This window comes from Triturus cristatus, chromosome 3_2, assembly GCF_964204655.1.
Source record: "Triturus cristatus chromosome 3_2, aTriCri1.1, whole genome shotgun sequence".
Classification (NCBI taxonomy): Eukaryota; Metazoa; Chordata; class Amphibia; order Caudata; family Salamandridae; genus Triturus; species Triturus cristatus.
The window spans coordinates 576,980,396-577,001,475 of record NC_140584.1 but is presented as its reverse complement, the minus strand read 5'-3'; the positions used below and the strand labels follow the sequence as shown (position 1 = coordinate 577,001,475).

Genomic DNA, 21,080 nt, shown 5'->3' with positions numbered 1-21,080 from the left:
CACCTCCCCTGACTAAGTTGCAACAATACTTAATGACTCAAAATCTGGTTCTCCACAAGACCCCTGCCCTTCTGGCATACTCCAGCTTGCAACAGAAGTGATAGCTACCAATCTCTCATCTATTTTTAACTCCATGTTTTCAACTGGAGTTTTTCCATCAGTTTGGAAAAAAGCTTCTATCCTCCCCTTAATAAAGAAACAGAGTCTGAATCCAGCAGACCTTAATAATTACCTCCTCATTTCCCGCCTCCCCCTTTCTGCTAAAATTTAGTACTATCTAAGTTAGACTACTGCAATGGTCTTTACATGAACCTTCAGGAAAAGCATATTATCAGACTTCAGATGGTACAAAATGCCGTAGCCAGAATGGTACTAGAATTGGCTAGATTTCATTCAATCTGGCTTCCTGTGCGAAGTTGCGTAAAACTTAAAGCCCTGTTCATCAGCCATAAGGCACTGCACAACACAGACCCCAAGTTTTCTGAGACCCGTCTGCTAGTGGTACATTCCTAGCAGAGCCCTGCGCTCCTTGGGCGCCAGAACTCCCAGCCCCCAGATACAGGAAGTCTAAACGGGAGTTGGGGGGAGTGACTTGGGGGAGGGGGGAGGGGGGGGTGGGGGGTGTCGAAGTCGGAGACCTCCCCTCCTTGCTTTCCTTCAGGAAAAAACTCAAAACATGGCTTTTTAATAACTAAGGTGTTCGGTTTGTGCTCTGGTGCAGTTAGTGCCAAGACACCCCAGGCTATACAAGCCCTTAATACATTTTAATAACATAACAGTGTTAGACATTCTTCTCTTGGTTGCAGTGGAAAAAAAGCTAAAAAGAGCAGTCTGTACCCCTCAAGAATGGGTTTTTACTGTTTCTTTTGGGTGAATTTGTAGCATGGATGAGAACCTGTATTCAAAGAGTACACATTTAAAAATGTTTCTGAGGTCAGTAGAGTTTGCCTGTGTTAGAGGTGCTCATGGATTCCTCTATGTAGAAGAAGATAGGTTTAGTCACAAGGGTAAGTTCTCGTTCTCTCCCCACACCTATATGCAGTTATCCAAAGAGAGTTGCCTCTTTTCTCACAAGGACACAGAGGAAATTATGTATAGGAACCTCTCTAAATCAGTGACCGTTCCATCTGAAACCCAAGAAACTGACTGGCATGATCACTTGGCATAAGGGAAGCTTCAGGAATTTGATGCTGTGACATGTTGGTTTATTATGTAGAGCGTATGTCTCACTTGGGCCGACCCAAAGCTGTTCAGGGGAATGGAAAGATTCCGAAGTGAAGGAGGAAACACAGACCCAGGGCAGCGGGTGAGTATGGAAGGTACCTCTGGGGTGACAGGGAAAAGGGTCAACGAGTGAAGGATAAAGTGAGGCAAAAAGTCGTGAAATAGACTTTTTTGCATAAAGGACACAGACCTTTTCGAAATACTATTGATCCATTGTGATGGAATTTTCAAAAGGCTGGTAGGGTTAGAGTATTGTCAGTTTTCTATCAACTGGAAGCCTACTGGTGCTGAGGCAAATTGGCACATGCTGAATATGCCACCGAAAGTCATCAGGAAACATCAGGCACACTGAGACAATAGTTTGGCCTCAATTTATGGGATCTCCCGGTCTGTGTCGATGCACAGTCTAGTGGTCGCAGCATGCTTTCTATCTAGGCTTGAGGACTGTAAGTCTTTACTTGGGTATGCCAGCACAGCCTGTGACTAACCTGTTGTGAGAGTAGTACAAAATCTCCGAAAATGTAACCTTGTCTAAGAGGCCTTGAAATGTTTGCATTAGTTGACATTTGAACAAATAGTGCAGGTCTCAGCTCTCTGCGTTGCCAAGAGTCTTTTCTAATCACGAGAATACAAAAAGGTGCAAGGAATGCGTTCACAAAACTAGTTTCCTGATGGTTGGTTGTGCCTTCCACTTTCCAGTCCAAGGCCTCTGGAACCTTCTCCCGTAAGCATTGTGAGCTCATAAACATTACTTGCTCGCTAATAGAAAGCTAAATACATCTGTTTTTGTTAATTTTTCAGGATTATGATTCTTGTGGTCTGATATTTTCTTGTTATATTGCGCTATTATAGTATGGGTTTTTGTCTTCTCTCCTTTGTGTGTTATTTTAGCACCATTAAAACTTGCAGTGGCAGTGCAATTTTTAAATAAAGATCTCCATGTGTTCTCTTTTTCTCAGATTTCCGCCACCCTCACCATCCCGTTCTGGCACTGGTTCCTGACACGCTTTGGGAAGAAGACAGCGGTATACTGTGGCATCTCAGTAAGTATGGAGGAGCGCCGATGGTAGTGTTGGGGCAATTGTGGATTTTCTCTTGGAGTAGGCCTCACAGCGCTGGTTCTGGTCCTGTGTAAACCTACAGTTGGCTGGATGTTTGGGGCTGCTTGTCAGGAATTAGTGGTTAAAGCTGACTGCTGGACAGCATGCACCTCTAGCAGGGCTGTAGAACAAAATACAATGGTCCATCATATCGATCAGCACATATATCCACTCCAGAATAACAACAAATAGGCTAAGCATATGCATGTACATTTTTAATGTTCTTGATTCCACATCGACTTACCTTGACAACATTGCACATTGATATAAATGCAGGACAATATTAAATACTTAATGTTTTGGTAGAACACTGTCTGGCAGATAGGGCTAAGGGATGATAAGGTGCCTGAGTAAGGATGGATAAGTGTCGCTCTTGACCAACACGTCTGTGGAACTCATGGGCAAAGATGGAAATAAAGAGCAGCTGAGTAAGAACCACCTCTGTAAACATCCTGTGGGAAGGTAGGAATAGTTTGAGTGACCCATGTTCAGTCGCACAAGCACAAAGTGCTTTGTTGAACAGCCCTGTGGGTGTGGTAATATAAGGAAAGTTATCCCGTTCAGGGGCTCATGCTGTACCCCATAGTGGTGCCCACACTGCTTACGTCCGCATCAGAAGCCTAGTCTGCTTCGGCTCATTCCAGTCATGGAGACTGAGGCCATCTGATGGGATCTTTTGGTGCTCTCTGACTCTATCCCTCTTGCCACCTCTCTTACACAGTCTGCCATCCCGTTCCTCATCCTCGTGGCCGTCATGAAAAGTAACATCATCGTCACGTACATCGTTGCCGTTGCCTCAGGCGTTAGTGTCGCATCTGCCTTCTTGTTGCCTTGGTGAGTACATTGTTTTGAAGTCTGTATAGATGTACTATGTGTAATCTAGAAATGAGAAGAGACTGGCCTCGCAGCACCCACAGGTAAAATAATTTGCTGTCAAGAGGAGGTCCTTTCACCCACTCCTTCCAAGTGGTGACTGTCCTACTATGCCCCTCAGCTACCGGATATTGCTTCCCCCATGTATCCCTACTTTTAGATGTTTTCGTTCCATGCCCTTTTTTTAGTAAGTATTTTGAAGATTTTTATCCAACAGTTGGTAAAATCATAAATTGTAAATGAACAATAAAATGTTTAAAAGTTGATTCTGTGACTCCATGCGCTACTGGTTGTAGATGTTGTTCTCCGACTTGTAGGTCCAAACAGACTGTTGGTCTCATTTGACGTCTCCACTTTCAGGGTATCTCTGTTTTGTGGGGACAGACATGCTGAGTTGGCTCTAGCAGGGCTCCCTTGCAGCACTATAGTCCAGAGCCCAGCCCTGTCCAGGCAAAACAGAACCCCTGTGCCTCGCTGGTTCACCTTTGGTAGCGAGGTTAAACGATAAAGCCAGATGCTCTCTTGTATGACATGCATTATAACACAGCAGCACAATATCAAACCAATGTGCATTGCCCAGTCAAGGTAGTTGCTTTAAAAGGGAATAGGTGTTTAATGGCTTTAAAAGTAAACACACAGAGGTAAAACTGGCCTAAATCACATTAATTTTTGAATGTTTTGACCTCAAATACCATAGGATTTAACTGGCAAAAATCGAATCCTTAGAAAACAGTGGGGGTCAATGTTACAATGTACAGTAATATCAGTCCTGCTTAAACTGTTCTTGTTTATTGCCCTAGAGATACCATTCATTTTGAAGTGGCTTCTTGCCTTAAAGCGTGGTATTCAATCTAAGATGCAGGCTGTAGCTTTTAGGCGCATGTCTCGAAGCTCACTACGGGTGTCTATGCACAGTCCCCTGAAGGCACTAGACTTTAACAGAAAGTACTTAGAGCGACTAGCCCAAGTTCAGAGGCTCCAGGATGGCTTTGGATACTACCTGCGTGGTGACTACATTGCCCCAAAAAAAGGGTGGCAATCCAATAGCTCCCTTTCTCTCATGAGGGCAGTTCACATACAAACACAATGCAAGGAGGATCTTGGCAGCCATCTGGAGTCAGATGCTGGGCATACTCCATGATCTGCAGGTGTCTCACAAGCAGTCGAGGGAGACCAAGCAGGCTAAGCCCATCTGTCTTGGATCTCAAAGCAGACTTGTACTCCTGCTCGGTCAGGGTGGCTCCCCAAGATCCAACCACCCTGTACTACGAAAGCCTCTAGTGAGGATGTACATCCATGTTGGCTCTCAAAGCAAATTCAAAGCACGGAATTGAAATACTGACTTTTAATTCATAGGACTCCACCGCAGTTCATAGGAAGGGCAACAGAAAGCCGGATACATCTTTGTATACATTTTATAAATCCCTACAGATATGGGAGAAAACCTTCTTGACAGGTGACTGGGGGAGCTGGTGACTTTCTTTCCCACAGATGATGTATGAGGCACTGGGCTAAATAAACCTGCGTTTGAGAAGTTGACTATAGTGTGGGCTTGCCACAAAATGCTTTTGTGAGTTATGGAGAGAAATATTTTTTTCTGCAAGATGATTTTAATCCGCCATGCCCTCTCACACAAAGGGTACTACTCATGCTTTCATTCCACATTTTCCAGACCCGCGAAAAGTCCACTCGTTCATGTCACAAGGTGAAAATAGAGCCTTTGGCTGCAAGAAAACCAGCTTTGCATTTGGGTTTAAGAAATGCTGTGTGGAAGAGCATACCACCTCTGCCCTTCCCTAGGTGTCATACGCACTTGTAAAACTCAAATATGATACATAAGATAAAGTAGATGCCACCAGCCAGTTACAAGAAACTAAACTTTCAAATTGTACTTTTCACAGAGATGAGATGCACTTAATTACTTTTGGCTATAAGAAAATGAAGGAACTTTCTCAGATTGTGCATCTGTTTATATATAACTATGCCAGGCTTTGTGCTGGAGAGCCTACATTTAGTCCTTAAGAAGTCATCAAAACTGTAGAGTTTTGAGGGATACATCTACCTTTAGTGCCCATCTACCAGATGTCCTTGGCGACTTCCACCTTTTGTATGTCCATGCTGCTAGATGTTATTGTCTCTTGTTTTGTCCTTGTAGATCCATGCTGTTGTATATTGTGAGACCTTTTGCTTTAGGTCCATGATACCAGATGTTATAATTTTACTTTCCTCTTCTGTCCATGTAGGTCCATGCTGCCAGATGTTATTGATGACTTTTCCCTCAAGTATCCAGAATCTCGGGGCCATGAAGCCATCTTCTTTTCGTTTTATGTTTTCTTCACAAAGTTTGCCTCTGGGGTCTCTCTGGGAGTCTCAACACTTAGCTTGGAGTAAGTTTAAGTCAATTGTGAATTATCCCTAATGCAAGCCAGTATCAAGTCGAGGAATGGGAGAGTTTTTGCGAGAAAATGAATATGGTGGAAATGAATGCAATAGTGGATCAGGCCAAAAGCAATCTGGTAGATTGAGGGGTTGGGGGAGTGATAATTTTAAAGGCACCTCCGTGTTCCCACATAGTAACCAACCATAAAAACTTCAGCTTTTTTTATGGTGTGTTTTCGGGATCCCTTGACATTTTAGGTTTCACCATTGAATGCGGCCTGACCTACTGGTAATTTCAGCAATGTTCTGATTGGCCAGTGCCTCTGAAAGGTCTATGGTGCCAGGGCAGTGCATGATGTGACTTGTCTCCACCTGGCCACTATTGGCTTCCTTTCCCATAGGTGCATGCTGTGCATGGTGCTGATTTCCCTGTCGGCTAGTGTTCTCTCCTTGCTAATGATTACTGTGTGTTCCACAGCTTCGCCGGATACCAAACCCGAGGCTGCTCTCAGCCGGAAAAGGTGAACTTCACTCTGAATATGCTGATCTCTGCTGCCCCTGTAACTTTGATCCTACTGGGCCTCGTCCTATTCAAGCTCTACCCCATCGACGAGAACAGGCGGAAAGAGAACAAGAAGGCTCTCAAGGAACTCAGGTGGGTGAGGAGCTTTTTGCAGTGGCGCTAGGGGGTGGAGTCCAGAGAGTACGATGTCTGTGCATCTGTCTGAAATAGACAGGCGTGAAACGTTGGGGCACACCAGGCATATTTTTGATTTAGAAGGAAGAGGCGGGATCATCACTGATTATCAAGTGATGGGCGGGCATGTGATGCCATTCCTTGGCTCTGAGGCTCCAACGCGCATCAGGCTTTGAGCGAGGGGTGGTGAGAGTGGAGGGGATACTGCATCTGCCCGATGAAGTGAGGAAGGTTATCTAAGATCCTTGTAGGGATGGTCAGATATGGGGGGTACTGGGAAACCCAGCAGCAGATCATCCATGTATGGTGCATGATCTGCTTGTGGGAGTGAGTGATGCCAGGTTAATGCCTGGCATCCACCTTTGATGGGCATGTGCCACGAGGTATGTACAGTTCAGATGATCAATCCGGCTTGGGATTTTGGCTGATTTCTCCATCCCATCTCTTCTCATCCTGAGCCTCGGGGTGAGATGTAGAGATTGAGGAGGATAAGTCGATAGCTTACAATTCTCCTGCATTGCCCTCATGCGTGCTCTCGAAGCTACAATGGAAGCAACATTCTCTCGCTTCTTTCTGTTGCGCTTTGCACAGGCGCTGTATTTGCAAGTAGCAGTATGTTTGAAAATTGTTATCACCAGGCTTTTAAGCGCTACTGAGACAGTCTATGCTCATGCAACCAACTCCCAAAAAGGAGAAAGACCCAGAAGTTCCTGCCCTAGGCCTCATTCTCACAAACTCAGAAACCGCTTTCCATGCACGAGACTCCCTTCAATGATGGGTCTTGCAGTGAAATGTGTGCAGATACCAGGGTACTCTGGAACACCCCGCGAAGCATACAGCACTGTCCGCAGGAGATATAGTACGAAGCCAGGTAAGTGAGCAAAAAAAACACCATAAGCCCCCGTAGATGAACTGGCTGCTTTCTTGGCACCGGCGTGTACAGCTTTTTCTTCGTGGCTACTGGTTCATGGGCCCCTTTGGCGAGTGCGTAGAAAGCCAAGAATCTCCTCTGGTGCACGCCTACTCCATAGATCTTCGCAGCTCCAGCCTTTAATCCAGCTTTGTCATAGGTGGCCCAGTAATTACTGTGCTGTTTAAACCCAGGCCTCGCCCTTCCAAAGCTGTACCTCCCTTGTTTTCACCAAACAGGGCTTTATACCACCCAAGGGTAGGATTTGACAGCTTAATTTTATGAACAGCACAAATCATTCCGTGTTTGTCTCTGGTCATCGCACGCCTTCCAATTAGCCCTTGTTTATTATTTTGTATTTAACAACATGACATGACTTTATTTGAAGTACCTACCATTCCTTAATAACCAAAGACAAAGCAAGTACGTCCTCTTATTTTTATCTACTTATTTACATTGAAACGTTTTGGTGAAAGGTGCATGGACAAGTGCAAAAGAGTGTGCATGCTGTGGCGCTGAGCTGTAGTAGTGATTCCAGCTATACAGCCAGGATGGCACCGCGCCTGAACCCCTTTTAGGTGTTCGCCTTGAACAAAACCACTGCTTGTTTTCCAAGACTGTCAGGCACTACTTTCACCCAAGGAAGATTCCAAGGCAGCAGTGAGGGCCGTACAGTAGTTAATGAAGTAAAGAAGTTAAAACCCAGGAGCTCATGCCTCCCAGAACATTGGTAACCTACAGTGTGAGCACACAATAGTAGATCACCCACTTGACGGGAGGGGTTGGAAAACGTCTCGTGATAATGGGGATCCGTTCTCCACACACTGGGTATCTAGAGTCTAGAAAGATGCTTAGAGACATCTTGAGCAGATAACCCTCCTGTCTACCCCAACTAGAAGCGCCATCTTACGAGGGTTTTTACCTCCGCAGGGACCATACAGGATGAGAACATTAGCAGTACACAACCTTGTCTATTACAGTATTCCATAATATTTCATGAGACAATCCGTCAATTAACGGGCAAGCTAGGCTGAGCTGCATATTGGTGAGCACCTGTGCTAGTTAGACACATGTATGATACTGTGGTGTTCTAGTTCGTCACAGCGGTCTGAAGACAGCAGGCTAGTTTTGCTGCTGGGGGGGGTTTATAAACTAATACAACACTCCAGGTCAGTGTTCAGAATTTAGTGACGTTGTCAAATATTGGTGGTGTGGGAATCTGTAATTCTGAAATTAGGGGATACTCAGGAGACAGAAACCTAGATAGGTTGGAGGGGAGGAGGTCATGACCATGTAGCCACTAGTGTGCTCATGGTTTGTGGGACCGTGACATCTAACCGATCGGCCTGAAACTATGTGATGCTCACCACGAGTCTGAAAGAAGTAGCTCCTTCTATGTGAGCTCCTCGCCTCCGGCCAGAGGCCTAGCCTGCGCAGAAACGAGCGGGCAGGGATTCTCTGCCAGGCAGGTAATCTCAGAAATGCTGATGGAGCCCAACATGACTGATTCTTCCCCAGCTTTGGCAGCATTTTCAAGGGTGCTGGTACCTTGGGAAATCTCTCGACTTCCCTGTGGTGGAGTTGGACGCCCTCTCTGAGGCACTAGTATTTCATGCAGAACAACTGCATCTATTGTTCTCTGCTGGCAGCCTCGGCACAGCTGCCCGTTCAGAAACAAATGGGCCCGGGAAAGAAACATTTACAATAGAAACATTTACAATAGAACAGACAAGGCTTCCTTCAGCTGTTAGTACCACCCTGGACCTTGACCTAGTGCACAATAACTGACGGACAGGGAGCAGAGGGCCTTGAGTGCGCCAAAGTCACAGGCCGAAGAGCAGCATGGGAAAACTATGTCACAGCAGAGACACTGAAGTCACCATTTTTTGAATGCCTTTACTCACACTCCATTAAATGCAGTTAAAAAAAAAAAACAAGAATAATTATAAATGTCTTCACTCACGCTGCATTAAATGCTATTGAAAAAAATCAAGCAAACCCTAGTGGAATGAAACCAAATGTAGTGAATGGCTGAAGGACCGCATCCGTTGGTTTGGGGGAGGGGAGTTCCGGGTGCAGGAGCCTTCTAGGAGCACAGTTGATCCCAGGGTTGATCACATTCACGAGGTCCCCCTCTCCTTGTGCAGCTCTGCTAGGCACAGTGAGTAGTGAGAGGGTAATGCACCGCCATTAGTAGGTCAGGCAAATGACGCTTAATAGGCTAGAACTGAAAATGAAGTCCCACCTCCCTATTATTCAACGGCCCAGTACTTAAGGGCAGGTGCAGGTAAGAGTAGTGGGGGAGGGGGACACGACAGACAGCGGAAAATTAAATAAATAATTAATTTTCACTCATCTGACCAGTCATTTCCCCCTCCCCCACCTGCATGGGCCGCTCCTGCTTAACTTAAGGGCGTGCTATGTAGAGTAACATGGCTCACAGAGCTGGTCGCCAATGGGTCGTTTAGCCAGAGGTAATAGGCCTAGACCCACTCCGAGGCCACTGTGTTCAGTTTCACGGATTCCAACTATACGCATCATTCTCTCAACTAAAAACTTCAGTTTATTAGGCAAATGTATCATTCTGTCTCATTTAATAATTGCTTTCTTGTCATATAAGCTCTAACTTAAAGATATCTGTACCTGATACAAAACATGATTACAGAAGACTAATCAACATCTGTTGTTTTTGGTCTCACTGGGCACAGTCTTAACAACCTTTTTATGTTTAAACACAAATAGGTTCGTTGTAATGACTGAACCACACAATTGCATTCCATGAAAAAGCTTCTTTTTTCTTCTTCTTAATAAACTAATCTGGAAACCCTGCCTGCTTCTCAGCCCATTTTTTCTGGAGATGTCTATTTATTTTGAGATATATATATATATATATATATATATATATATATATATATATATATATATATATATATATATATATATATATATATTCTGTATAGCTCGAACCTGACCCGTGCATGTGTCAGAGGGATTTACAGAGAGCACCACGGTGATAGCAGTAAAACCAATATCAATATGTAGGTGTCAACCAGGGAAGGAAGGGAATGATGGTCAAGGTTCGTGCAGTAGAGTGAAAACCTCAATTAAGCCAATAATAATGCAACTATAGGAGTAGACAATGTCAATAAACTGGAGGGTAGAGCCCGGGCTGAATAAGTTGAGAACCAAAAGGTCGCCGGTAAAATTAGTCTGAAGTGTGGTTGAGGGAAGAAGGGTATCCTGCCATCTAGGGAAGGAAATTGTTCATAAGGAGTACTTTGACTTCTTTCTTGAAGGAAATATTTGAGGAATTCATTCTGACTTCAGGGGCAAGGTGTTCCAAATTCTCAGGGTCATCCCAGAGAAGGATGGGTTGTAGGCTTTCTTCTTGAGGAAACTCTGTGGTTTCAAAGGAAGGGTTGCTTCTGGAGGATCTGGAGCCGCCAGAAAGTTCAAGCTTTTGAGCAAGATGCCTGAGGGTTTTGAAGTGGAGGGCTTTGTGTCATGTAGGCAATATTTAGCTGAATTCTTACTTTGTATGGGAGCCAGTGCGGGATTCTGAGATCAGGAGTGATGTGGTTGTTCCTTTTTGAGCCAGTGATTAGTCTTGCAACAGCACTGAGCGAGGCACATAGTGGTGCCAGTTTGAATCTGGGTAATCTAGAGAGGGTAGCACTTCCATACTCCAACCTATAATTCACTATGGCTTGCACTGCATGCGTGAAATTGTTAGGGGGTCGGGGAGGGGGTTCGTTTGCTTAGAATGTTCATTTGGTCATTCATTCCTTTGGTGGCGGCATTGATGTGCTTCTGCATGCATGTTGAGGTCTTTGTCGAATTAGTCCCAGTGATCTTGCTCAGGTCAATAACCTGAGCAATGCTAGAAACACCACAAGTTAGTCTACTTTTACTAGGTAAATCCCTCCATCAACCACATCCTTATCATGAAAGTACCAAATGGTTTTTCCTCCTCCTTTATTCGCACTTCCAAAAATCTCAGGTCTCTATGGTAACTCCAATTACCCACTATCGCACATCATCATACAACCTTGCCTCCGTCTAATCTCTGCTCCGCTCTATATACATCGTCCTGCTGCTCAATCAACCTCAAACAATCTTGTCAGTTCTTGAAGACTGGACGCCAAATAGACCGCTGAGCTTTCATATCCTATCCTGAACAAATACTCATGTAATGCCCTCTTACTCCGTAGCAAGGACTCCTGCATCCCAACCCGTTTTGACTCACAGCCACTCTTCTCCTCACTGTTACACTAGAGACTCAACTGCACCCTCTATGCCACCTCCCTGGGGAAAACGTAATTTCTTTATCTGGATTTATAAACAATATCTATGGAGATGACAACCGAATCTTCTCATTTTCTAAAATGTTACCCCTCCTTCACTCAGGTTTATGTAGTTGTCACTTCTTTGACACTGGGTTGCTTGAGCGACCCAAATGTTGAACTCCTCCAAACCAAAGGTCCTGTATTTTCCCTCTTCATCAGCATCTATCTCAGTAATAATCCTTCCACTTTCACTCTGAAACCCTGACCTATGTCTCCTCAGCTAGAAAGCTTGGTGTTTTTTTTCAGGCCATCATTCCAAATTCAAGCCCTCATAACTACGGCATCCCTTCAAACACAATATTAGCAATAAAAAAATATCAGATGTGGTCATTTATCCAGTTCAACATAGCGGAATAGCAGTTTGCTCACTAGTGCTTCTCTGGCTGAGCTATTGCAACGTTAGTAAGAATTCCCCAATATTCCTTGTCAACATTAGAACTTTGTACAACATTTCTAAGACCACTTCATCCTATCCACACCAAGCTGACTGGCTTTAAGGAGAATGGGACCACACGCAAGAGAATAATGTGTAAATAAACCTATTCAGTGTCTTTCCTCTTTGATATCTTCTCCCATTAAACTCTTATCCAGAGCCTCAAATCTGCTCGTCATAATCTCCTGGCTTACCCAAGCTTCCCTGTGCTGCGCCAGGGCTCCTTCTACCTGCTAGGGCACTGCACAGGGACTGTTTACCACCAGACACACTGCGCATGTGGAGACACCTGAAGGCGTTTGTTGGGGAGGAGAGGACCAGGAGGCACGGCGCACTCTTGGGGTTTTCATTCGGATTCTTCCTCCTCTAACCCAGGCCATCTTTAAAGATCTAACTCAACCAGATATTCAAATTTTAGAGCGTTTGACTCCTGTTCATATTGTATTTGAGTTATCATCCCTTTTCTACCTCCTGGATTAAACCTGGTCTGCTCACTATTGCAAATTATGAGAGCCCCGTTCAGGAAATGAACAACTTCAGTATTCAAATGGAACGAAATGGTCTTGTGCTTTCAAACACCAATGTTAAAAATCAGTATCTACTATGCGTAGCGCCTAGTAACCACTGACAGCCACAGGATCTGGTCCAGTGGGTACGTTTTAACCACGGAACTAGGATACTTGACATCCAGTCTTAGGTTACCACTTCACCTAAACATGATTGACATAAATACTGTGTTCTAAATCTGGGCAGGACCCACAACACAGTGACATTTCCCTGGGAAGTGGTCACCGACACCTTAGCTGTGTCTAGTGAAGTAGTGGAAAAAGTAGAACCAGGAGACCGCGTTTCTAATCCCGGCCTCCCATTTGGACATATTGTGGGCTCTTTGTCAGTCGGTTTTTCAATGTAGACCTTTGTTCTCTTGTTTGGATGGACTTTGTATTTTGAATCAGTGTAAATACTGCTGTTTTCGTGTGTGGTTAGAAAATGGGCTGGATAATACCTGGGAGAGCGCAGGAAAGCCCAGTCGTGTGGTACAGTCACCAAAATGCAATATGGTGGTAAATGTATGGCTTTTGCAGCAAGTAGCTGTGTGCAGCAGTCTCTGGTCTATCACTTTAACAAACTGTTTGATCCCTGTCAAACCCAAGTATACTCTTCATGTGCCTCTATCCACTGTCTGACATTATATCTGTTCTTCGAAACAGGCTTAAAGAAAGCGATGAACATGAAGGGCTGACCCCCGGGACAGGCCTCCAGTGGGGTTTCATTCACACATGCAGGGCTCTTTACCAGTATGTGTTTCAATATGCAAATCAGTAGCTGAACTTGCTACTGATGCAGCATTGTGGAGGTCTGTCTGCCTATGCTGCACCCTCTCATGCCAGTCAGACAGGCACCTCTCTTGCAGCTCATACAGGGCTGAAAAAGTGAGCGCTTCTTGTGTTTTTTGAGAGGGTTACAAGTGGCCGGAAGCCATAAGACACAATTTGTGCACGCCAGCGAGCCCTTGTGACACACTGCATCTTGTGACTTTCTTGCCGTTTCCTAAAACTGGATTGTTGGGAATTACTTGGAAGGGGGAGGCTGATTCCACTTTGTGATACAGCGCTCCGATGCCCATGGGAACTGACCTTACATTCTTTATACACAAAGCACCACGTGGCATCTGAGGTCACTTTACAGTACCCTGCTTTGGGCAGCTGTAAACATTGCATCTTGTTGTGGTTTGCCACCTGGCCCAAGGTTCTATTGGGGTCCAAGGGTGAAAGAGGGCAAAGTCCACAGGCTAGATAACTCGAGAGCAATGCTATAAATACATTACAAAATAAATACTCTGTTTTTAATTGCCTGTTGAATATGTCGTGGCAGTCTCTTTGAACCCGTGGCTAGCTAGCAGTGTGTGAGTGTTGCACTGAAATAGCGGATGCGGCTGTAGGATTGAGGGACATTGGTTGAGTTGCATGTGAGTCAAAGCATAGCAATAGCAGGCATGGATAGAGGCACTCTGTGTGTGAGTCCAAACATGGGGAAGTCCAGTGGTGCAACTGTACAGGGCTCAGGAGCACCCGCAGGGCCACAAATGGGTGTACGCACTGTGAAATCAAGTGTTGCTGCAGACTGGAGGTACCAGTTGAGGTGTTTCTATCTGATGTGTAGGATGGAGCTGCTCTGGTGGAGTCGCGCAGGGGTCTTTTTACTTCAGTAAGAGTGAGATACATTATCAGAGGTGTGTATATGCAGGAGTTTAGGCACAGTAGTAGCAGCAATGAAAGTTTGTTTTTAATCGTTTTCTCTAATGTATTGTCATACCTTCTGTGTCAAATTAATGGGGGTGGGGAGAGGTAGGTGTAGATGGCTTCAAAGCGCCCATGTACAATGTCCCGCTGTGTTACACCTCCCCCGCATCCAGCAGATGTATTCTATTTATTTAGCTGTTGGATAGTACACCTCAAGCCATAGTAGGGTTTCAGATATGTCCATATAAAAAGGAGATCAACTATATTGGGGACTAGTTATGTTATGCAGATTTGCAGAGCACACCATCACCTGGGAGAGTATCCTAGCGCAGAGCAGGGGAGAGTCTAGGCACACCTAGGGCCTAGTGGGACTACTCGAAGCCATGGCTTCTGCTTCTTGCAGAATTCAAGAAGTGAAGAAGAGGTCCTTGTGTGTAGCCGCAGGTCATTTAGTTTGCTTTAGGAGAGCTGTAGGAGCAGCCTCGACCACCAGATCTGGTTTTCAGTATCCTTTGGATTTGTGCAAGTAGAGGTTCAAACTTGTGGCTTAATAATAGCCCCCATGGTGCAGGAGGGTCCAGGGGGCCCCCTCCAGCAAGTGCACGGACTGCGAACCCTCTGGTCTGGGAGCTCCTGACCGGGTCCGGACTGGGGGGGCAGGGGGCCCCTCCATGTATGTTGCAAGGGGGCCCCCTCAGGTTTCATTACACTACTGGTCTGGATGAGGGGTGGTGTCTGGAAAGTTTGTGAGAGCAGATGCGATTGTTGAGGTCTGCTGAGCCAGTGTTATGTAGTGCCTTGAGTGTGGGTGAGGAGTTTGAATTGTGTTTGTCAATGGGGAGCCACTGGAACTCCTTCAGGTGTGATGTGCGTGCGGCGTGGGAGGATGAGAGTGATAATGGCTCCCGAGCACTGAATGGTCTGCTGCCTCCTGGTGAGTTTTGGAGAGGCAATGAACTGGAGGTTTAGAAAAACTGTGTGATGTAGGCAGGGAAGAGAGCTCTTTTTTGCCCAGTTGTTTATGGCTCACAGGTGGCACATCATCTGAGACAACAGGTCCACCCCTGTGTTCTTTCAATGAGGGAAGTCTTTGGAGGACAGGCTCTCAAGTGAAAGGGGGGTTAATTGGAGGTGAGGAGAGGGAGATTCTACACCTGAAGCATTCCTTGTTGGGGCTCCAGAGCCATACTTCAGAGATGCAGTAAGACACTTCAAGCCTCTAGTTGGTAATGTACTTTTTCTAGAAACGCAACCATTTTTAAAGAAATATCAATTTCATCCTACCTACATGTTTTGAGTCTGAACATCATTTCTGACTTCATGACCTTGCTAGGTAACCCTCCCTGAGCACTCTTCCTTGTGGGCCTCTCGGGTCCCAATGACACACCTAGTTTGAGGGACAGAGAACCTAAGTTCATGAGTGTCACATCTGTGCTATATATTGAGGATAACGTGTGACTATGTGCATTAGTCCCAATAAACGTCATTTCATGCAAATCTAACTTATGTGGATATATGAAAAAAACAGTCATTGGAACCGGCTTTCATGGACCTACACTGGTCACCCCTCCACCAGAAGGAGCTTTTGGTTAAAGAGTCCTCGGGGAGTTCCAGAATTTGGTCTGCAGGCCAATACCTGTCCAAAGGAATCGGTTTTCAAATTTCCTGAGGGAAACATCCATTAGAACGAAGCTTTAATCCCGCTGTGCCTTCACAGCACTGGCAAGAGAACGAACGTGTCTTTTTTTTTTTTTTTTGTGTACTACGCATTTGTTCAGCATGCAAGTCGTTATAGCGACTTGCTTTAAGTGGGATGCATTCCATACTGTTGCACAGACTAGAGTTGGAATAGTAAATTAACTTATTCCAAAATCCAGCGCCCCCCCTAAGGCAAGTCGTTATAACTACTTACGCGCTGAACAAATGTGTACTAAAAACACGTTCGTTCTAATAACTGCACTGTGAAGGCACAGCGTGATTCGGCTTGCGGAATCCCGTCATATATTCGTTCCTGGACCTAGTGACCATTATTCCTACGGGCAACCTGCTCAACCAGGGTCTTCCATACCCCCCCCCCCCCCCCCCCCCCCACCACCACCACCCCTGCAGGAAGCTCCTCCTACGGAAGGACCCCACTAAGGTTTTATTCCATTATAAACTGGGCACTATTTTTGCACAGTTGTGTTATACAGGTGCCCAATTAGTTGTGGGTTACCCTATTGATATATTAGCCTTACAAATGAGCAGCAAGCCTTCCAGGTGCGAATTGTGAAAGATATAAAACTGCCCAACAGAGGATTTGGAAGAAGGTTGGCTCTACTCTGGTGGTAAATAAGCTCATCATAATTAGGCTCAGGAAATCGGAAGGCAACTGTTTGTTATTATGTACGCCGCTCTCCTTTTAATTGGCTCAGCCTTTGTGGTGTTGGTGAGCCCAGGCCAACCTAGTCTTCTCCCCAGAAGGAAATTATAAATGTTTTATCGTCAGGAGTGTATATCAAACATTGCCCTCTCATTCGCGCGTCCAATGTCAGATTGCTGTTGCGAGGGTCTGGTCACTGTACGAAGTTTCACAGAGTAGCTACTGGAGGAACTATTTCACATGACAGTATGGTAGGTACAATGTGGCAAATCACATTCTGCCTGCAGGCTGTGGCAAGTAACAGCTGTTGATAGCATGGGGGATTTCCAGTGTCCACAGTTTGCCTCCTGGAAGTAGAAGTCTCATGTCCCCCGAGGCAGTGCTACTTTCCTGGTGTGGTTAGGAAAGATTGTGTGTTCCTCGCCACTGGCCTGCTTTTGCACAACGTGCATCACAGCCTTCAGAAAAGATCACCTTATCCTATTGTGGTTTTACAGGAATCAATTCTCTGATGCTCTTCGTAGGAAGGGAGCAGCATTGCCTCACCCCTTTAGGAGGTCCTTAGTTCTTTACATGGGTTAAATACTTCATGACTCCTTTAAATCCACAAGCCTGTGTGTTTGGTTCCTGTGCAAGACTTTTATACAATGTAGTAGTCATCCAATTGGCCATCAGTTTGGTGACTAGGACAAATATTGACCTAGATGCTCCAGACAGTGGACTTGTAGTAGACAAGATATATGCTCATCTCTTTTACTGTTCATTTAGTTGTTTGTGTACCCTCTATAAGGGACTACGAGCTATACTCCTTAAAGAATCAAGGTGCCATAAGTAATGTTGATGGTCTTTCCTCTAATCGGGATATGTCTTGCTGATTATGATTTGAATGTTCTGAACTTTTGAAAGGTACTTCATTTGAGGCCTGGTCTTGCAGGGAGACTGAAAGATGTCTCCTTGTTGATGAGTACACTGCCCTATAGTAATGAGGAGTTGCATGTCCAGGTGGCCACGGAACATTATATGCTGAGTTTTAATATATAATGGATGAAAGGACTCCAATAGTTCTTTTGAAGGACAAATTGGCCATTCTGTGACTGTGGCCTTTTCCCTGTTGTCTGCAGGTTGGGGGGCTGCTTTTGGAGCTGTTAGAGCGGGATAGGCTGCCAAGGCCCAGTCCTCTAAGACCCCACAGTTCCATTCTAGTCTCACCTTCGTTTGCATGTAACTTGGATGCTTCTTCATCAAGAAGATTGTTTGTCACATATGGTAGTTCTAATCCTGACATAAACGCATCGAGGCTGCTTCTTCGGCCTTCATTGTCTCCTTTATTGGCTGAATCATTCGCCACTCCATGTTATTCCTCCACTTTCAAAAATGGGTGTGCATCGTTCCATGGCCCGTTGGAGACCAATTCCTGCCTGTCGATATTATATGGAAAGCAAACGTTTGCTCTATCCTTTATGATTTCCAGAGGTATTGACCAGTTTTGTCTGGCCTTGCTGAAGATAGTATTTTGTTAGGCGAGTTTGAGATGCCAGCTGCTTACCTTTTGCAAGGTAGCCTCGCGAGTTAGGCTCAATGGGCCTTTGGAGTGTGTACACATTAATACCCTTAGTACCTCTAATACTCTTCATCCTCTATCACCCTCCCATTTCATCTGTCCACATAGTGCCTCTGATCCATGCATGGATAAGCATTCTCGGAGTAGCAGGAGCTGCAGTGAGCATGTGTGGGTGGGTGAGTGAGGTCAGTGCTTGTCATGGGTGGGGCAGCGCATCCACTCAGCTTATTCTGGTGCAATCTTTCAAAAGGGAACAAGCTAAGGATTTGTTGGAATGGCATTGTTGGGCGAAGAGTATTGATGGGACTACATTACATAGACGTTTCAGTTTTGTAGCAAGATTTTTGTTCTGGATTAAGACCTGTCAAGTTTTTGAGGGATACATAATGTTATATTTTTATTTTAACAGGGACAGCGACACAAGCTCCGAGACGACGTCCCTGGAACTGGCCAGTAATGTATAGGGGCCCAGGGCTAAGGCCCGGTCTACGTCTGAGACTGCTGGATATCGCTGCTTCTCCAATGGGATGGCGAGGATGATGCTTCTGGTGACACTGGATGGTATCTCATCACTGAACCGGATCTGAATCCAGCTAGGACAACGTGACTGCTGAGGCTAGCAATGAGAGCTTGTACCGTATCCAGGGATATGTGCAGGGTCTTTCTCTGGTCTGTGGATGTAACACACAATCAGTACCACATTCCAGGGTTTACATGCTGTATCTGTGTAACATCAGTATTACCGGCATCGCATCCACAGGCTCTTGTGAAGGACCAGTGCTGTAATCCCAGAGTTTACTTTTAGGGTCTGTGCCACGTCGAGCAAGGTTGGGGGGAGGAGTTACATGTATAATCTGTGCCATGTCATTAGAGCTAACTGTATCTCACATCCCAGGGATTAATCCAAATACTGTGCCGTGTTCATGAGGTTTTGCGCCGAATCTGTTGGTTGCCCCTCAGAAGGACCACGGATCTTACATGCTTTATGGAATCTCCTAGAGCTTGTCCATGTTCTCTTCAGCAGTTGACAGAGGGGCTGGTGGGGCATATTGGTACAAGCTGTATGTAACATTGCACTAAGCCCCCCCACCCCTCATTTGACTCTTCAGCATTACACTGGAATCCACCTGAGACTCTACCGCGTTGCACTGCACTCCATCTGCGTCTCTCCCACGATGCACTGGACTCCGCCTGCAACTCTCGCATTGCACTGACTGCCAAACTCAAGAAGCTCCTGGGCAGAGTTAGACTTTGCATGACATTGCATGGGACCGTTATGCCCAGCGCGCTCACATGGTGCTTCTCCGAACTATGGAACCTGAACCTACCTGAGGCATGGAGCCATGGACTCTGAGCCTAGTTCAGAAATGGTGCCACGGCCGCCGGGCCGCCTGTAAATAAAAACCCGGCACAGAGGGTACACTTACTCTCATGAAGATATTTCCAGAAATAATGTATTTATGTTGTTAAGGGGATGAATATCCCCCATTGTACAGATGTTTATACTGCGAATTTAGAACTGATTTTTGGAAACAATAAATGCATTTGTGCTACAGATGTGGATTCATGGTCTCTGCCGGATCTTGTTTTTTGCTACTTCTTTGGGCTAATTTTCTGGGTGCCTGGAAGGTCATACTCTTGTTGTTAACATGAAGTGTGTAATCCTGGTTGTTTAAAATACACTGCTGGATTCACTGGCTGTTTATGTGATTATGTTTTGCTAGGAAAAAATCTTTAATTTAACTTTGGGTTTGTGACAATCCTGAGTGCGTGCTCCATTTTCAAGCAAGCTTCTTTTGTATTCACTGACGGAAGTTAATTTGAGCATTGGGGGGGCAGGTGGGCCCGGATCCAGTAGGTAATTTGTAAAAGAAAGAGTGCCGGTGCCTGAAGCGCTCCTCAGAAGTGGTACAATTAAACATGGGCACACAAACACCAAAGGTTGGTAAAATTAAATCCACCTCATGCTTCTTTAATCCACTACAAGACACTCCCTGCCCCTTTATCTCACTATTTCAGGTTCCTACTTTGTCCTTTTCTGACTGTTTCTTTCGTCTTTCTCTTCCTCCGCCTTTTCACCTTGTGTTTTTTTATATCTCTTGCTCTGTCAATGTCTGATGCTAAAAAACAGGTGCTGGTCCCCTAACGTATGTACCGGTGGCCCCCACCGGCGCAAATTAAGCATTGAGCAGGCCACTCACATGCACACCAACACCCATGAATTCATACAGGTGCACATATTCGCAAATATAAACACATGCCACACACCCATTCACGAGGTTTTAGGAGACAAGGGTACCCCAATATGCAAACCTGGGGTGATAGTAAATAATTAAGGACAATGGTTCAGGTATGGCCTAAAAGGTCCTAAAGAAAGGTGACCCAAGAAGGGGCACTTGTTTTTTAAGAAGTGAAGTCAATTCCGTAGGGAGCAAAAAACAAAGTACGTAAAGGGTCATGTAGGTCAAAAAGATGACCGGTATTTATTTAAACAAATTCAATTTTTTGAGTGCTCACATAAAAAAGCGTGGAGTGAAATAGTGATAGTGGCTAAAAAGACATCGCATTGACAACAATATAGTTGAGTTCCATAATTGATTTTTTACAAGTTATAAGGAATTCATGTTGTGGGGTGGTCGGCGTTTCGAACCCAATTATTGGGGTTCATCTTCAGGACAATGGTGAGCAAGTTGGTTTGAAAGTTTAAACTACTTGTAGAGTATTGGCGTAATTCCTAGATGCTCCAAAACTGGGAGGCAGGGGCTTCAGAAGGCTATATCAATTAAAAGCCAAATGAAAGAGTTTGAACCAAGTGGTAGTTGGTTAGAGCAGCTGGTCAGTACTTAAATTCGCCTGGAAAGTATAATTTTCCTTCGAGGGGCTGCAGGGCAGTGAATGGGAGCCTGAAGCTGAACAGACAGACGTCTTGCTGCTGCTGGGGCTGGCTGTTAA

General features: G+C 45.2%; 1 protein-coding gene across 1 annotated transcript in view; it reads left to right on the top strand.

Moving 5' to 3' along the window:
• Window positions 1–19,691, top strand: part of MFSD2A (MFSD2 lysolipid transporter A, lysophospholipid) — a 101,515-nt gene extending 81,824 nt beyond the window's left edge. Inside the window, exons 10-14 of the mRNA XM_085648338.1 lie at window positions 2,184–2,267; window positions 3,046–3,158; window positions 5,441–5,584; window positions 6,055–6,231; window positions 18,538–19,691. Coding sequence (XP_085504464.1) covers window positions 2,184–2,267; window positions 3,046–3,158; window positions 5,441–5,584; window positions 6,055–6,231; window positions 18,538–18,592 — 573 coding nt within the window. The 3' untranslated portion in view covers window positions 18,593–19,691. The remainder of the gene's footprint in view (window positions 1–2,183; window positions 2,268–3,045; window positions 3,159–5,440; window positions 5,585–6,054; window positions 6,232–18,537) is intronic.
• The last annotated feature ends 1,389 nt before the right edge of the window (window positions 19,692–21,080 follow it).